This window comes from Fundulus heteroclitus, chromosome 24 (assembly GCF_011125445.2).
Source record: "Fundulus heteroclitus isolate FHET01 chromosome 24, MU-UCD_Fhet_4.1, whole genome shotgun sequence".
Taxonomy (NCBI): domain Eukaryota; kingdom Metazoa; phylum Chordata; class Actinopteri; order Cyprinodontiformes; family Fundulidae; genus Fundulus; species Fundulus heteroclitus.
This window is the reverse complement of record NC_046384.1, coordinates 14,994,659-15,013,866: the sequence shown is the minus strand read 5'-3', so window position 1 is coordinate 15,013,866 and position 19,208 is coordinate 14,994,659. Positions and strand designations below refer to the sequence as shown.

The window sequence follows — 19,208 nt, the reverse complement described above, 5'->3', positions numbered from 1 at the left end:
CACACAGGCGCATCTGTTTTTCCTCTGACTGTAGATGTAGACGACGGCTTCTTTTGTCAGTGTCACGACTTTAAGCGTTTTTGTTTGCTGACACCGCCGACTCTTTTCCCTGGCGCACATCACAAGACGTGGATATCATATTTGGTCTAAAGTCGAGCCCACGACAACAATTCATAGCAAAGGCAATCAAACATCCCTATTTCTCTGTCCTTCATAGTTCTGAATCATGAGTGCACAACTTTAAGATGTCTACAACTGTTCATTTCTATTCGATTCAGTTTGTTCATATCATACCAATTCAAAACGGATGCAGTTTATTAGACGCAGCCATAAAATAGAATCAAGTTTGGTCTAAATCGGTCCGGTTCAGTGGAGTTCGCTCAGAACGTCACTTCAAGTCGCATCCAGATCAAACTAGATACGGCCCAATTCAATGCGTAGTCTTACATTACAGTCTGGTCATCAGTCTAAGGAAGCCCAGCTGATAGCCACAAGACATTGATTTTTCAGCAATCCCTCAGCCTGAGCAAGCATCTGGCTGCGCTGGGGGAAAATCATTCCCTTTTTAACAGGAAGAAACCTCAAGAATCATGATGACCGAGAGCAAACATCGTGAAGGGAGGCAGAAAAAGAAAGTTGAAGGAAACACTGAGCTGGCTGAGCTTCTATGGGAAGAAAAAACAAAGAGGGTTTATGTAGTTAATAGTAGCAGATGCTCCATCTGTTAATTAAGCAGGAAAGAGACGGCAGCGCACAGGAGCACTTGTGCCAGGAAGTACATTCAACGCAAAAGAGAGACTAAAAGTACATAAGAATATGACAGCTCCTTTAATGGCTTCATCCACAAACGCAGCTAAACAGAAAATCACTAACCCGTGAGTCAATTTGGTGGCGTGAGGAAACATGGAGAATAAGCAATGAACGGGAGCAGTAAATCCAACTTGCAAAAAATGGAAAGTGAGGAAAAATGGACGGTTCTCTAGCAGTCTGTGTGAAAGCTGCATAACTGTAGAGATAGCAACTCTAACTAGAAATTAAGCTTTAAGTCTAGCTTTAAGAGTTCCTATGAGATGCTGGTGTTTTATCTTTTACTTTGCTCTGATCAAAAAGGTTTTCATTGAGAAACTGGCACTTGCGTTTTTCACAGCGTTGAAATTCTCCTTTGACTTCACCTTCAACATCACAGCACAGATTCTGATAAACTCGAGCATAAATATCTGTTGCAAATAGTTTTTGAAAAGAAAAAAAAATAACACCAACTTTCTGGTAATGGCACCAGTTTCATACTCGAGCAATTTTGTATTACATTTTTACTTGATGAAACACTAGAATGAACCACGAGAGGTGACCAAGAGGAAACCAAGAACAATTTGAGATTTTTTTTAGTCTGTTTTATTTCTTTGTTTTTTATGTTTTACAGAAATAGGTCATGTTTTGTGGAACTTCGTGTTGATCAAAGTTAATCTGCCTCGCAGTCGTAGCTTTTTGCAGAACCCGCAAAGACACCAGAAAGAAATCCAGCCAGTGAACCGGCTGTATTTGTGTCGCACGGCTTTCACCCACTGACCTGTCTCTCAGGGAGACCACCACCAGCTCTCGAGTCTCTTTAATGCAGTCTGAGGGATCAATGCAAGCAAATCATTCTGACCAGCTCGGTCAGAGCGGTACATGTTCCAGGGACCCAGCCACATTAAAAGCCAAAGGAAATATATATTTTTGTCAATAATTTCTGCTTTGCCAAGTCTGCATGGATACTCTAAACACGTTTCTCATCCAAAACAAGTCTGCATGTGAACGAGAGCCGCAAACATGTCTGATAATGTCCATCTTGCAAATCGTCCGTATGAACGTGGACGCGTCTTTTAATCCTACTGTACGGTTATTAACCAGTCTGTACCTCAGTGCCTCTTTGCTCTCAGCATTTTGTGTCCTGAGGGCTTACAGCTTTTGCAGAAATTGTTCATGGGCGCATACTGCAGCATACTATTAAAACTACGGGTGCCAAAAAGGGAACGCTGTACACTACATGTCTTCTAGCAAGCGCATGCTTAATAATTAATCTGTTTGAGTTGGTTTTACAAAATGTAGTAGGGAATTCAGAAGGGTAAAAATATCTACTAGAGCTTCATTTTTCTGCTCTAGGACTATGACGATGGATTGAAGTGGTCCGGCACCACCGATTTCTGGTCCTGTGTCCTGATTTGTTGTGGTAAAGATGATCTGTTTGGTAGGGGTAAGCATTTTATCTAATAAAATATAGAATTGTAGCAATAACTGTTTAGTTGGTGGAGATGACTGCCTCACTAAGTTCAGACAGTTGTTTCTTTGCTTGTCAAAGAGGCTTGTGGAACAATTAGTTCTGCTCCAAATACACTGACATAATACTAGCATGCCAGCGCGTTTTTAGGAGCAACATTGGCGTGCTAACCAAATTGCACTTGCACACAAGGTTGTTGTACGACTTGTAAACATGTGGTCTCAACCCCTCTTTTACTAGGAAGGAGTTAAACTTATTACTAGTGTGTATGGCTTGGAATGAAGTGGTGTCAGAGAATATGTCTGGCTTTGTGCAGAGAATGAGGACACACCCCCAACAAAAAGCCTTCGGGAGCACGGTTGTAAGTCTTCAGATTCACAAAACTCATGTAGACCAGGCAAGCAAACGTCAAACAATCACAGCTTTTTTGCAGATGATATTGTGTTGTCATCTTTTATCCATCATTTTCAGTCTAGACTGGGACAGCTTGGGTGACGTGTAAAGCGGTCGAGTTGAGAGTAGCTTCTCTAAGTCTGAGGTCATGGTATCCAAGTGATAGAAGTTGGACTGTTTCAAGTGGGTTTTTATGTTTGCTTTTACCTCAAGTGGAGGTGCTGAAATACCCCTGCAGCTTCTTCACAACATGAAAACATGCCTTGACATTAGGAAGGCATGGAATATTTAACTGGGGGGTGACCCTGGGTCAGATCATGAATTTTCTGTTATGCCATCCTCAGACAAGTGGATGGATGGATGGATGGATGGATGGATGGATGGATGGATGGATGGATGGATAATGTAGCCTCTTACTTGGGGAACAAAGTGAAAAGTCCAACATCCATTCACCTTTTATGACTATCCTGCCAAATGTAATTGTTGTTTTTATTCCAGCTTCCCTTTGAGACATGACATTGTGCCCTTGAGTGAGACACTTAACCTCAAGTTGTCTATCTACATACAAATGTGTTTACTAATATCTTAGCAGAAAAGAACTATATAGGTTTAGTTCATTTGCCATTTCTGGGTTTGTGAATTTGGTTGTCCAGTTAATACAGGAACAATTTATCCGACCCGTCCTGCAATAAAAAAAAAAAGGTATTGGCATAAACATGACATAAAAAGCCAAGCTTCTGCCATCTTGATTCTTCAAAAAAAGGATGTAACATATACGAGGTTAAGTGAAAGTGACACTCCATGTCAGTTCTTTAACAAAACACCTGTTACTATAACTTGAAGAGGACCTCTACTGTCCAATAAAAAGAATGCCTTCCACAAAATCTGCTTTTATTTTCACATCTCCAGCTCCCTTCTGTCTCATTTGTAGTCAGTAGTTTATGATTAAGACTATTATGGTTATGTGCTTTAATTGTTTCATAGACAACCATGGAAATGAGAGGGAAAAAAAAAAAAAGCCAAAAAGAATTAATCTGTTGGTTGGAGAGAACTGAAACTACCTTTGATTGAATGCTAAAACTGTTATTTTTCTTTATAATGTGCCTCTTTAGTGCAGCTAATTATACGACAAAAATGTGAACCCAAAAAAAGAAAATTCTTGTTGGGAGATGTCTCTGAAATACCATCCTTACAACTAGGAGATTTGACTGTTTTTGCAGGGAAATGTGAATGTTTTCATTTGTTGCACTTCATTTAAGGGAATTTGTTATTTCTTTGTTTTGCTTTTTATTTTAGTGGGGTTTTTTTTTAGCGTCTAATTCCCATTTTTTTTTTATTCCTTTTTTTCTATAAATGTACTCCGCGCCTTAAGAGATTTTCTCTCCGACATTATGATTCAGGAAGCACAATGTAAGCTTAAGTGTTTCTCATTCATCCTAATGATCACCCGTTCTCCTGTGTAATCTTATTCATGGAGCCTTTAGTGACGCTCGCTCTTCTGTGGTATTTTTAGACTGCAGAATTACGCCTGAGTTTTGACTGCACATCTTTTCTAGTCAGATGTTATATTTTTCAGTCTGTTTGTGTTTGGACAGCTGAATGCATCCCTGTGTCGAGTAAATATTCATGCATTAATGCCTGGCATTTAAAAGCAGCGTTGTTGCATTACTCTCTCCACCCGACTGGAGGGAAATAGAGATTGTCGGTTCTTTGGTTGCCTTTGGAATCATGCTTTTGCAAGTAACCAACTAGGAATTATGCAAAAGGGAAACTGTCATCTAACCTAAGTCTACACTTATCCCCTGAGAAGTTAACTACATGAGACCTGACACAACGTAACATGAATCACCATTGTTACTTATTTAGTCTTTATCAATTGAAAAACTGTCAGAACTGTTGAACTGTTTGGTCCTTTGGACTACCAACTTCTCTAGACTGAAGGAATGTCCCTTTCTTCATCGACATTTACCAATACCTCAACATTGCTACTCTAACCTTGGGTCTAAATCGTCAACTCGGAAAGATCCGTCTCTCAATTCTGCCATTCATCATTTTCTGTTTATCTGATATCTGATTGTGGGAGAACAAAGTTCTCATTCTGGGAGTTTTCAAACAGTGTCTTGCAGCAGGTTCTGGGTCTTCCATGTGATCTTCTTGCAGCATGATATGGAAGGTGAAATCAAATGCCGGAACCACCTCAGCTGACTCCTAGCATTATCTCTAAGGCTTAGACAAGCCACCCTATGAAGTTAGGCCAGTGTGGCTGCTTGTACCTGGGATTGTGTTCTTTCCATCAAGATTTATATCTTATGACCATAGAGGACTGTCAGAATATATACAGACCAGTAATTATCAAGCTGTGCTCTTTTGTGACTGCCACAGCCACCACATTGCATCAGAGTAGATCCCAGTCCTTCTGTCAACCTCTGCTCCATCCTAACTTAACTTGAAAGCAAGGCATCAAAATACTTGAACTTCTCTGCTTGGGGGGGGGACTGACTTTTTTTGGTTGGTTGATAGCCTCAGACTTAGAAGAGCTGAGAAAAACTACTATTCAATTTTCTAGGAATAGTTGGTTTGCTTAACGTGATGAAATCAAGATTTGTGCCAAGACCACGCAAGAGTGTGGCCAAGACAGAAACAAACCTCTTCCACTTTAAAATAACAGTTGGAAAATTCCTATCGCAATTTATGCAAACACCGTTTCAAAAACTTTAAATTGCTACAATACTTGCAGTAGATAACATTTTTACCAGCCACTTAAAGTGCAACGTGTTATCCTTTTTAACTCAGAATAATGGATGTATGAATGAATTATTTGAAATCAAGCACATATAGTTTTTTTTAAAGCCCTGCAACATCTAGTGGTGCGCTAAATGAATTACAAACGACATCGCCGTTAAGTGCATAATAACTACAGAATATGACAGTGTAAACATTTCCTAAATGTATTTGGTACCAAGCGACTGCTAATAGCATCAGTCATCGTGTGAAATGGTTTTTGGCACTGTTGCCAAGTCCACTTGTTTTTAATTTTTTTCTAAAGTCGCTTGTAACTTCAGTGAGTTGCATTTTTTTGGGCTTGTGTCTGAATGTGCATTCGCTTATTTGGGCTCTAAGTGCAGACAGTGATATCCCTATGCGTTTCTCTCCCTTCAAGACAGATGAACAAACGAGGAGAGAACAGAGTGGTTGCTGCTCTACACCGCCCTGTTTCAAACATGGAGCTAAAATAAACATCACTGTTATATTGAATTAACTTACCTGTCCAGTAGAAAGCCTGCAACCTCCGCATCCATTTTAAATCCCCCCTCCCTCGTGAATTATCTCCACCTGGCAATAACAGCTGTGCCGATATACCCTCTCATTTCTCCCGGTTATTATTTCTTTTTCTATTCTTGGTTACTTTCTCTTCCCTCTAGCTGGTCAAAGAGTATAAACGGTCACTTTGTTTAAACAGAAAAATAAATAGACTGATCTATGGTCGTCTTTGCTTGTTTATACTCCTTCACTGACAGCACGTCCTCATATAGGAGACAGATGGGGGAAAACGCATATGGCTGACAAGTTCGGCCCTTTCGGCTACTGTAATCAGAAATAGCGCCGCAACATGGCGCCTTCCAGTGGGTGCACCAACACCAATGTATGAGAACGCTTTAATTTTTGATGTGAGGTTAATAGAGGTTTTGCCAGAATATCTATCTATAAAAGCAATACTGCATTTTTGCTAATTAAAAAACAAATTAGTTACACACCATCTGTTCTGCCCCCACTGTGTTCCATGTAACAGTTGTGCAGATAGATAAACTCTAAGACGATTGACAGGCGTATGCCACTTTAATTGACGTTGCTTTCAATGCCATAAGAGTTTATCTGTCTGCACAACTGTTACGTGGAACACAGTGGGGGCAGAACAGTGAAAAAGCAGTGCTTTCTCTAAACAACGAAACAGGATGAAGGATTAAATGAAGACTGACAAACTGCCTGTGTCAGCCATTATGCATGTGTTTCTGAACTCATTCTACTGTTCAATAACAAACTTAACATGAAAACACCACCATCTGCTGGCTGGGAAGAATTACTGTCAGCACACCGTCCCTTTTTTAAAGGGTTAGGTTATGTTTTATAGCCCGACCACAACCCGCAGTCTTTTGTGCAAACAATAGATTTCTATTTAAATCTGATGCAGACATAGCTGTGGTTTAAAGGTTTATTCTTCAGGCGGGAGGTGTTTTAAGATAAGTCTATGTGGTCTTGGTCCGACTCTAACTCTAGCTATTAGCTTTGACCTCTGGGAACTCCTAAAATGTATTTCCACAAAAATATAATTTATTACCCTTTTTCACCTCAGGTTTGTTTTAGACTATTATTCCTTAAGTCCTTTGGTAATTGAGTGAAATTTTCTCCAGTTTGACTGACTGTTGAAACTGTAACAGTTTTATACAATCATATTGTCTTCACTCCATCCAAACCTGATAGAAATCTGTTATATTACATCAAATACCAGTGTAGGAAAATGCTAAATGAAATGGCCAAATCTCTTCACCCTCAATTGTCGTGTTCTTCCCAATTCCAGACCTGCTTCCTTCACTGTTTGATAAAAACAGCAAACAGTGGAATAAGAGACAGAATGAAGGTGTACATGCAAGATTTAGAGTTGTAGACTACACACTGGTGCATACCTGTTTGTGTAAAGTGTGTGCTGAAAGGTTATATAAGGCTTCAGTGGTCGAAGGTTTAGTGAGCCCAGACAGTTGTGATTGAGGCATCTGACATGCGGTACTTGCTGAAACGTCCTCACACTGCTCACTGTCATCCGTATTCACCGTCTTAAAACAAGTGCTCTGAAATCAGCTGCATGAAAGCTTCAATGAACTTCCTCACTCAACTACCTGCATGCATTTTTAAAGAGTCGGAGGGGGGATTTTGCGTTTGTATAGAGGTTTTTAATTGATTCCATCATGCTCATTGGCATGTTTCCATAACCAATACCAATAAGTTTTTTTTTTTTTAAAAAGCTGGGTTTCATCCCTAGAGGATATAAAACTTCCAATCCCACTAATCACCACAAGCACAGCTCCGCTTTTTATTACAGTCTCAGTGAACAGTACATTTTCAGAGGGAAGACTTAATTACACACGGTGGTGCATGAAAAATGCAATATTCACCCACAAACATCAAATAGCAGCATAGGCTTGTGTACATCTGCCAGCTTTGTGGCTGATGGGAATACAAATTAACACATCAGGTGGGTCCAAGTGATGATGGCGTCAAATAAGGCCAAATCCCCAAAAAAATGATTCACCTTTAGAATATTAAATCCATCATGTCCATCTCTAAAAGTTGTTGATAGCTGAAGATCATTAGTTGGTATGATCACTGCCTTTAGGGGTTGTATTAAAAATGTTCACAGAAATAAGTGTGTGTGTGTGTGTGTGTGTGTGTGTGTGTAATAGGAGTAGGAAATCTACACACCTTCAACAGATGACTTTGTCTTTAGTGTTTATTAGTAGAAGAAGCAAAACTGTGACGCACAGATTGGATGGAGAGCATCATTGAACTGCATATTTCAAGCAGGTGCCACAGATTGCCGATTAGATTTAGGTCTGAACTTGAACTAGGCCATTCTAACACATGAAAACGTATAGATACGTTTTGGGTTGTTGTCCTGTATCTGCGTCCCAATCTGGAGTCGCTTGTTGCCTCTGAGAGGGTTTCTTCCAGGTTTGTTCTGGATTTAGTGCCACTCAACTTCTCATGAACCTCGACCGGCTTCCCTCTCACTCCTGACGATAAGCGCAGATATGCCCAGAAGACAAATGAATAATTAAATTTGATTTGGAGTTTAAATTAAAATAGTATGAAAATAAGTGCTCAGCTTTAACCAGCCGTGCATTCAAAGGCAATGGTTCCGTGTGATGACCTGAGGGAGGAAGGGGTTCCTGAATGGGTTGCAGTGGAGTTGTAGCAATCTATCTGCAAAGGTGACGGAGAGTCCTGCTCCAACAAAGGATACCTAAACCATGGTACTTCTAGCTCTATGGAAGGAGGTTGTTTTTCTGGAGTGCTGTACTTGTTTTACAGAAAGCATATCCTCTCCTCTGGTGTCTAAATGAATCCGTTTCAGACTCATCCATCTGTAGAGCATAATTCCACAAGTCTTCAACTACATTCTCTTTTGCAGCCTCTTTCTGATTGTACAGACTTGCCCTTTAAAATCAACATTAGAAAGAGCCTCTTTTAGCATCTTGCAGTCCGTTTTAGGGTTAACTGCATTTGTTTGCCAAACCTGGGCATTTTTGCAATAGGGCGTCAATGATTAGGCAACGTAATCAATATTTTTTTATTATTCATATGTGCATAGAAACCTGTCAGTTTTGTCTGTATAACTGCATCGCATTAAAGGAAGTTATGGGCTCCCTACTGTCTTTGTCGTTTGCCAACACTGCTGTCTGCTAACAAGCCACTTTCATACCGTGAAAAGCAGAGCGTGATGAAAGCACTGCTGCAATGCATGAGCGTCAACCTAAGCGTTGCGGAACTGTGTGCCAACTCTAGACGGGTAAGTGTCAATGAGATTGGGATCACCGCCACGTGGAGCATAATTTTACGTGTCGTTTCTCCACCTTGACAGGCGTTAGGCAAGTCTAAGCTTTTCTGTATTCTTAAACCTGATATTAAATATTAACATGTCCAGATATGTTAGAAGAACACACAGGCACAGGCTGTTGTGGTGTGTCCTAATCTGTACACATGATCGTGACACATAAGTAGACCCAGGACTCTGGAAAATCTTGACAAATAATCAAAAATCCCTCATCTTATACTCCAACCCTAAATGATCTTTAGACTAAAAAAAAAAGTGAGCAGTAGCTTATTTTTAAGTTAGTCTATTGGCGTATTTTTGGAGCTTCCTCATTTTGGTGCACGGACTGTACTTCAAATGTTTTAATAACAAGACGTTCCTAAAGTTTTCTGGCAAATTTGCCTCTTTTCAAAACTCTTTCAGCTTTAGATGAAACATTCTGCCTACTGTGCAAACATCCTTCCCTGCAACATATCCAGGACACTGGCAGAGTGGGTTTTAATGTTCAAAGGGATAGAAAAAGAAATTTCTTTGTGTGCATATTTAATTGCGGCGGGCCTGCAGACCAAAGCTTGTTGTAATCGGATACTAAGGTTACAGAGTGTTGCCCTAGAAGTGAAAGCACTTGTTATATGCTTTATGTTTTAACAACATGCCCCAATGTTTCATTTATGAACAGCCTGACAGGGGAGTGGGGGGGGGGGGAGAGAAAAAAAGGACAGCAAATGGAAACGAGAGGCCCGTGGCTTGGATGGGAGAAGGGTCAAGCAAAGGCTGGAGTTGTCATCCTTGGAGCAAAGATTGTGTTAAAGTTGGAGAATTAATGAAGATAATGAGTCAGATGGAGAAAGCCCCACTAGCAAGCCAATTAAGGCAATTTGAGTAGAAGATTAATGTCAGAATTATTTAAACTTCTGATCTGACAGAATCACAGATCTGCTTAATTTAGATGAGACGTCACTCCAGTGTTCAAAGATGTCATCTTTAACATGATGGACTTAAGAAGGAAGGAAAAGTTTAGGTAGATGTTTTTTTTTTTTTTTGCTACTTGAGTACAAGATGACTTCATTTCCCGAAACACTATCTTGTTACGTTCGTCGCTTGTGGGTGAGTGAGTAAAACAGCAGACTCAGCTTAAGGAGAAAGCAGAAAGGCAAGCGAGTCAAACACATTCTTGTTTTTACATTTTTCATGCGTCTTTCTTGTATTTTCTGCCAGACCACTTAAGCTACAACTTCTCTCCTAAGAGTGGCTGCCATCTTCAGTTGCATGCAGCGAAGGTCATAAAATGGAAGAAAAGGGATGTTTCCTGTTGAATTGTGCATGAACTGAAATTACCCTAGATGTTCTGTAGAGTGTAAAAGTGGCCAAAAAAACCTGCAAGAGGGGGACAACCTGGGGGAGTTGGCTTTTAGCTTTATTGTTGCAATGTAGGGTAAAACGTCTTGAAAGAGCTCTTTGCTTTTATGTGAATTCATTCAATTTGCTTACACATTTTGTGTGAGTAATGAGTAGAAACTGAGGTCAGATCTCTCTAGTTCTGTTGGAGATTATTACACAGACCTTCATAAAGACAGGGTTCAGTGATCTAACGTAAAAAAAGGTAATGGCACATCACAGTAGTCTGGAAAGACATACAGTAGTATGTTATTCACATAGAAAACGTTCAGGCCCAAAAGGTCAATAACTGGTGTCAGTATAAATTGTTAATAGAGTAAAATGCTGTTGTTTTTTTATTTCAGATTTTTTTTGTTGTAAGTTTGTGTTTGTATCGAAGAGTATCCCCCTAAGGCACCTGAAATGGTTGGAGCTGGAACAGATCTTACTGAGTTGATATAATAATTTTAACCACTGCTATGTGTTCAGGCTCGTAACTCAAGATGACCAGGAATGTAGTATGTAAAAAAAAAAAAAAGCAGAAAGAATGAAGCAGAACATCCGGGACAAAAGTAATGAAACATTAATCTCCAGCTTGAATTTGAGTTTATAAAGTAAAGATTCATGTGGCAATTTATCCAATGAGGAACAGGAAGTCAAATGATTGTTGGTTGAGTGCAGTGCCTTCTAACGAAACAAACCTGGTGCCTGTAAGTCACCACTGTAAAAAAAAAAAAAAAAAAATGCCTGCTTGAGACAAACTGTAGTTCAAACTGTAGTTCAAAATTCTGTCAGCCTATGTGTAGATGCTGTAATTTCTCATCTGCTTCTACAGGCAGTATTAACCAGGGCCTATGTTGTTACTTAAATGTTCACTATCATCAGCATTCCCAGCTCTCACAGGATAACCTTCATCAGGATACCTGCATTTGATATGCAAGTCTCACTTTTCTCCACATAATTGTTCCAAAAACTGTAGTAACCCTGTTTCAGCCTGCTCACTGGCAGTGCACAGTAGCGGCATTAAGCTAGTCTAAGCTCCAAATGTCCAGCATTTTCTGTAGTATTTCATTTAAAAGTAATTTGAACTGTAAGAATTCAGTTAAATTTAAAACCATTGTATTAATCCCAAAGGGTATCATGTGAAAAGAAATAGGTTTTTTTAAACCATAACACTTGAAACTTTCAAGTAGATCAGTAACCACCCCATGCCTTGGCTAAATCATAATTGCTTCTGGCACAGAGAATATCCCACTGGTGTAGATTGGACCATTATAATTTACATTTGGCATGTACTGTAGCTGCACACAACAGATCACAGTCCAAAATACAGAAAAAAAACACAAGATGGCATTTCTGAGCGCAACATCATAAATTGTCTTAAAGAAGCTCCTAAAGTTTTCCTGCAGAATTAAGCTGCCACAGTTGCTTCATGTAATCCCAAAATGGCTCCCAGAGACAACGATAAGCTCCGGGCTCTGTAGGGGCCATGCCAGCTGTCGCGGGACTCCTTATTCTTCATGAGTCGGATTGTATGTTTGCACTGCAGAATGAGTTTGGAACTGTTCAGCTGACTGATGACTTTGCATGAGGGATAAGGATTGAAACCTCTTTGGAGGAACATTAGACCTATGGATAATGACTTTTAAGCTGTATAGTTCTCCATTGCAAAAGAGCAGTAGTTTAAGTTACATTTCTCCAAGAATCTAAATCAATACAGCAGTATATTTGAATTCGGTGTTTATTGAGAATGTGTTGTGTGTGTGTGGCATCGCGTTCTTGCTGACTGGTGCCTTGGTTAGATAGTATGGCCTGTGCCAGCTGGCTCGACTGCATTGTGTCAAGGTTTGACATATGATGCCGCAAAAAGCAACTTGACAACCTCAGTAACCATTAACTTTGATGCTAAATGAGGGTGGACATTTATTGCTCAGCATTTTTCAGCTCTTTGAAGTGTGGAAATACATATACAGGTGCAAGGACGGTTCATCGAAACCTCTTAAACGCCAATGGCGGTTATGCAAGAGGATGTGCAGTGCTGTGTAGAAAATCAGTGCAAGCCAGGGTTCAGCTTTTTAAAGAAGCTATTAAAAAAATTTGACTGTCAATGCTGTGACACCCTTTGTAGAATTAGTCATGACAAACCAATAAAGAGGAAGGTATTGTTTTTGTCAAAAACTCTTATTTAAGATGTTTTATACTCCTCTGTTTACAACATTTCAACCAACTGAGGAAAAACACTTAAAAAGTAAGCCAACCTTTGCAATTATCCCTACTTCTCCACTGTCAAGTATACATTTGCCTTCCGCCTCGTACCAAAGCATTTGTCAGTACACAGTCTGAACAGTATTGAATGGGTCACATTAAACTTAAGGTTTCCCAGAGAATTAACTCTGATGCACATTACTGTCAAAGAAAGGAGGATATATTGATAATGTTACTGTTGCGAAGTTCACAGACTATAATAAAGTGAATGCCTGAGAAAAATTTATCCCCTGAGGCAAAGTTTTTGAGAAACATGAATTGATCACCTAGATGGAAGCAGTTAATATGCTGCCCTTTTCTGCCAAAGCAAGTCTTAAAACATGGTACTAGTTCTGTTTATTTTGAGTGCTTATTGGATTTCTATCATGTTGAAGAGAAATGGTTCAAGGTTAAAATCCTAGTGTCAATACAGGAAGTTTGTCATACTTCACATTTAGAGAAACAGACCATAGTGGACTTATAGGACTTTTTTTTGTAATATTAGATTTTTCTTGAAAGCTTGTTGTCTGCATTGTAAAGTTTTGACAGCATCTTTGATAAGCAACTCAACTACTCTAGCTGGGTACTTCAGATCCAGATGTAGTGAAGATGGCTTTGTGAAGTTCCACCCGAACGGTGAGGAAAGAGGATTCAAAGGACATTTAAGTGTAACTCACCCAGCTGTAAAAGCATACATTTTTAAAAATGTCACCAAAGTGGGCAATGCCAAGAGACCCTGAAGGACAAGGCTAAGTGTAGGAATGAGCAGTGTGGGATAACGGGGTTGTGGTCAGGATAAGTGAAAGTGAGATGTTTAAACATGGAGTGACCAGGGCGACACTGGTGGTTTCGCCAAAAATTGATTTTTTTTTTTGAGGTGGAGGATTGTTCACTGGAGGTTGAGGGAGGCTTTGTGGGGTCTAGCACGTCTGAGCATTTGCAGTCCGAGTCACTGGCTCAGCGATCCCTGAAGCCGGTACTGCAGAGGCAATGGAGGAAAGGGTGGGTGCAGTTTGAATTGTCAAGTGATGATATTAGCATCTCTGCTAACATGAGCTAAGAATCAAAGCAGTAACAAACGCTAAACGTTATCGACCAATGCTCGCTATTTCAACTCCTGAGTCTGACTTGCTACAGGGGTGTGTGGCTGAGATGGATTTATACCTGAAAGTGAGGCTATGATGTAAAAAGTATGTTGGGCCTACTGCTTGAACTTAGGGATGGGTAACGAATTCTATAGTTTTATAGGTACCAACTGAATCCCGTTGGAACTACTGAGTACCGATTCACGTAAAAAAAAAAAAGGTACCGTGTCTCAGTACCTACCCTCATCATTGTGACACTGAGGAGATGGAAGAGTGGTGGGCTTTCTTTGCCGAACATGAACACAGCCTTGCACACACAAGAGCGCAATTATGTCAGTAGCCTCTGGTCCAGTCAACAATGCAAGCATGGCTGACAGTAAGCAGTCAAAAGTATGGCTTCACTTTTCATAATGCGTTGTAGATTACGCTTGCTGCAATATTTGTGACGTGAAGTTCAATGCCAGGGATGGGAATGCTTCTTATCTGAGGAAGCACCTGGTCACTGCTGCCAATTTAGCTAATTTGTTGCCATATTTAAGTGACTTTTCAGACAAATCCAGCGACATTTTTTCAAAAAAGTGACAAGGAAAAAAATATAGTGACTTTCTTCATCGTTATGGGTAATCAAAAGCAGCAAACGTTCTGCAGTTATTGTCTTGAGGGAGCTGCGAGTGCTGCTGTGAGCCCCTTCCCACTGAAACCTGCCTGCAGTCTGCAAAGAGAGCAGAGAGGAGATCTACTCCTTTTCCACATTGCAAATTTATCCCCCGCCCTGGATTACAAAGTAGGATAAAATGTTTTTAATGTTGTCAGAAATCCTTAACACCAAGTTGATGTTTTCTTCAAGAACTGAGAAAAACATTGTACTGTCCTATTCTAAGCATTTTGAGAAACTTGAAAATTGAAAATATGGAGAGCTATTTGTCTTTGTCAATAGCCCTCCTCAACTTCAGTCAGAGGAGGAGGGCTCAGGTTTCAACTTTCCAAAACGCACAACACAGCAGTAAGTTTGATTCCTGACAAATTTCACACTTCCATGCATGTGACCACAACATTTCACTTGTGAGCCAGGCAAACGATTAGCCTAGCGACTCTCCATTGTGAGGGGAGCGATCAGTTCCAGGTGTAAATCTACATGTGAATCTAAGCTCTAACGAGGCTTTCCGGCAGGTAAATAAAGCTTGGAACTTGTCTACTCCAGACATCTTGAGAAAGCTTCCTGGATGGGAAGTAAAACGTCTTCAGCTTCACACTGCACTGTTTTTATCACTTTCATTCCACTATCAAAGCCTTCAAAGTCGTTCTCAGGTGTTGTTTTAAAGAATTAATATTCTGTAAATAGGCCAACACTGATGAAATAATAGCATCAATGTTACCGGGTGACCAGATTTCTCTAATGAAAACTGGGGATGTCACTGATGTCGCTAAGCAGGCAGGCACAGAGTCTCTGTTGGGGGGTTGGTTTGTTTTGCCCGATCTGCAACACCAACAAGGCAGGAAGGGGCGTTCAGCTCAACTCTTCTACTATGCCGGGACAGTGGCAGGACCGGGTGATTACCTCTTACTGCGTTAAACTTTTTTACTCCATCATGATGAACTGATATCAGGGACATTTCCAGGGACAACTTTTGCTGGAGACAGGTCATCCAAAATGGGGATGTCTGGTCAACTCTTGCTGCGAGCCACCATTGTTGTGTGAATCCAAACAGTCGTTTCTCTGATACGTCACATCTACGAAAATCCTGCCCTGCGATCCTGATTGGCTCGTCCATTTTGAATTGAATTGTATTGAACTGTATTGAAATTCCTCCCAATGGCAGCTCCACACATCAATCTGGCGAGAGTCAGATTAAGACTCACTGGCCATTTGGAAAAGTCATTTGTGTCCTAGCATTAACTTCCTGGCTGATGTCTTGAGATGTTGCTTAAACATTTTTACATAATTGTCTATCCTCATGAAATCATCTATTAGTATATAGTGAAGTGCTCCAGTCCATTCTGTTCCAATAAGATCTTGCAGCATGACGCTGACACTCCCATACTTCAAATGATCTCAAGACACCATCTCAGTTCTCCTCCTGATATGTTGAGTTCTTTCAAGTTTTCCATGATGTCACACAGGGAAGATGTGTGTTTGAGGCGTCTCCTTAAAATGCACCCAGATGTGCTTAATTTAAATGTTTTGAATTAATCTAGCTGAAGCTTAAAAATGAATAGCCTCTGCAATTTTGCACATTGCTTATAGTCATAGTAATCAATCTCGTATGTAAACTCCAGGCTGTGGGGATGCGATGCGCAGAAAAATATCTCATCTTTTTCTAGCGTTTAGCAAATAAAAACATGTTTTGGTAACCCTAACTGATCTAAAACAGGAAAAGTGTAGTGTGATTTCATTTCCAATATTGAAGAAAAAAAGGAGTGTATGCTTTGTGCATTTGTTTATCTGGTTTCAGCTCTTTTTGTGTCATTCTGATCTGTCATTTATCATGGCAGCTAGTTTTATAGCTAGCTAGCATGAACATATGAGGATGTTTGTATTTGACGCATTTTCTTCATTCTATCTCTTTTTTAAATAAAGAAAAATGTGTCTTAATGGGTTCATGGAGGTGGACATAAACAATCATTGCCAACCACATATAGAAAATAAACATTTATATTGTATGTTGAAATTGTAGGCATATAATACACACACACACACACACACACACATCTGGGTACACTCACACACTAAAATACTTACACACACAGCGTGGATTTGGTTTCTGTGTGATGAGAGGGATTATGGGATAAAGGAGGCAAGGCCGCAGCAGTTTAGTTCAGTTCGGACCAAAGCTGCTCTGAGCAGCAGCACAATGACAAATACAGATGACTGTCTGGCCGCACACAAGGGATCTGTATCACCCTTAACGGCGCAGCCGCTGGATATATCGAACACGAGAGCCTCTGATTGGGATTCTGGAGTGGTGGTGGCTCTGCTGTCCCTATCCCCCCTCTTTTTTTGTTGTTGTTTCGTTTGGATCACTTAAGATGAGCAGAAGAACAGGCGTCCGAGAGAAAGCCATGGATTGCAACAAAATGACGAGAAGCCCAACGGCGGTGCTTTCAGGAATGTGCTGATTTCTTAATGTTTTATTTTGCTTTTTTTTGTGTGTGCTTTTATTAATGGAAGCATGTGAACGTCGGTATTTCCGGACACAAATGATACCAGAATTTTTTCATTTCTGCCCCATTTTTATCCGGCTTAGTATAAGGAGACCTATATTTGGTTTTCACGTTGGATTTTGTTTTCCGACTACTGTAAGCAATGGCATGACAGAAAGATGTATCCAGCCCAGCGACAGCACAATGTGGAAACCAACCGGCTGGATTCTTACGCTGATGACGTTCTTATATAGTATGCATTTTCTTTTTTTTTTTTATTCTACGGGATACTTTTCAAAAGCATGGTACTTTACATTGGCTGCCAGTTTCAGATTGCACAGAAAACAACTATTTCTAATTCTTTCAATAATTATGCTTCAGTGATATTGTCCCTAGAGGACTGCATATGAAGTGTTTCAATATTTCTTCCATCGCCTCTCTGTCTCTATAACCAACATTGTTAGTATAATCCACAATGAGCGAGTCAGCTGTCACATCAGGACTTTACTTCTCGTCACTTCACTTGTATAACTCTGGTGTGCGAGCGCCACAGCGGCGCTCGTATTTGCTGCCATTGATTGCCGAGCTACAGAATCAATGAGCAGTTGTTTGACTGCGGTCGATTGCACTAAGCAGAAGTAAACCACACGGCGTGCCTCGCCGAGAGACGGCCAGTCACAACAATTAGACTGAGTGCATTCTAACCAGGGTGTCAGAGAGTACCTTTTATTAAGAGCTGCGGGTTTTCTGAATCCAGCCGACCCCAGGATAGAAACCTTTCAGTGAAGCTGAAGATGTGTTGTGGCTTTGTAATAAGCTGCGTCTAATCCAGTGCTACGCTTTTAATATTGCTTGCGCTGTAAATCAATATTGAAAAGTCAGGAAAGGTGTGGAATTTGATTTAAACATTTTATTTAAGCAAAAATGTTTAAAGTTTCCAGCCTTTATTTATTGTCCCACTTAGTAAAAGATAAAAAAAATACTTGCATTTCTTGCTTTTTTTTTAACTCTCAGTTTAGATCATGATCTGAAATGTACATTGTTTCCAAAACTGTGTGAATTTTACCTTTTGACACCCCTGGACCTGGATTTCAAACTGGACCTGTGGTTCTTAAAGGTTTCCACAAGTTTCCGTTGTCTTTTGAACCTAAGATTGATATGAATTATAATTTTATATATATATATATATATATATATATATATATATATATATATATTTTATTATTATTATTATTTTTTTTTTGCCTGTACATGTGGAACCTTAACACATTTCATTAGAGTTAAAGAGTTAAATTGCTATTTTTAAGCCTACCCCCTTTTAACTACTGTTTCCCCATGAGGAAGGAGCTGCTTATGGATAGCATAACAAGAACTATTTGATTTTAAAATTGCCTGACCAGACAATTTTAATCAAATTTTTAAGCCAGTACTTTTTTTACGGGGATGAGAGTTATGTAGGACATATAGGAATAAATATTTCCTTAAAGTGCTAATTGCTCTCCTGCATTATGAGGAGGGTTGCGCTGATTAGCCTTTTCCTGGCCAATCCTGATTTTGAGGGGTTTTTTTTAAGCTATTTTGATGTTTTTGTTTTATTCACAATTTGCTGAAGTGTCATTGATAAGAGTTGTGAGTCTAAAAGAAAATGAAGGAATGAGTAGGTGATCACCATTATTGCATCAAAGCATATATGCAGATTTTTATGAACCAAGAAAAAGTAAAAGGTTTTGCTTGACAGGTTTACAGACTGAAACTCGTGAGTTCTTATGTAATGAATGCATCTAAACTTGGTCATGAAGAAAAATAAGCATGGGACACATTTGAAACTGAATGTATTTTAGGACCTTGTATGTAGGACTTTTAAAGGTCTAAAACATGAGTGTTAATGTTTAAACTTTTTGTGACTTTTTAGGAACTAGTGAAGTCAATATTGTACACTTGATCTGTAGTTTACATTTTAATTTATTTTTACAAAGTTAAACGAATGGATCGACTCACAAAATAATTGGTATTAAAGGCGGGGTTGGTCTGTTCAAGCTTTACAAGAAAATTACAAAAATAAACAACTTTAAATTTGTCAAGAAATTCTTTTTTTTTTTTTTTTTTTTCCCCGACCAAAACCCTG

At 39.6% G+C, this 19,208-nt stretch overlaps 1 protein-coding gene across 4 annotated transcripts in view; it reads left to right on the top strand.

The window, feature by feature from the left end:
* The window catches only part of LOC105921527 (FERM and PDZ domain-containing protein 4), a 94,831-nt gene that overhangs the window by 43,037 nt on the left and 32,586 nt on the right, over positions 1-19,208 (top strand). The window contains exon 1 of one of the 4 annotated variants that reach the window (XM_036127978.1): positions 17,210-17,336. The exons of the other annotated variants lie outside the window; for them this stretch is intronic. Coding sequence (XP_035983871.1) covers positions 17,263-17,336 — 74 coding nt within the window. The 5' untranslated portion in view covers positions 17,210-17,262. Of the gene's footprint in view, positions 1-17,209; positions 17,337-19,208 lie in introns of those variants that run through there. 4 annotated transcript variants of the gene reach the window in all.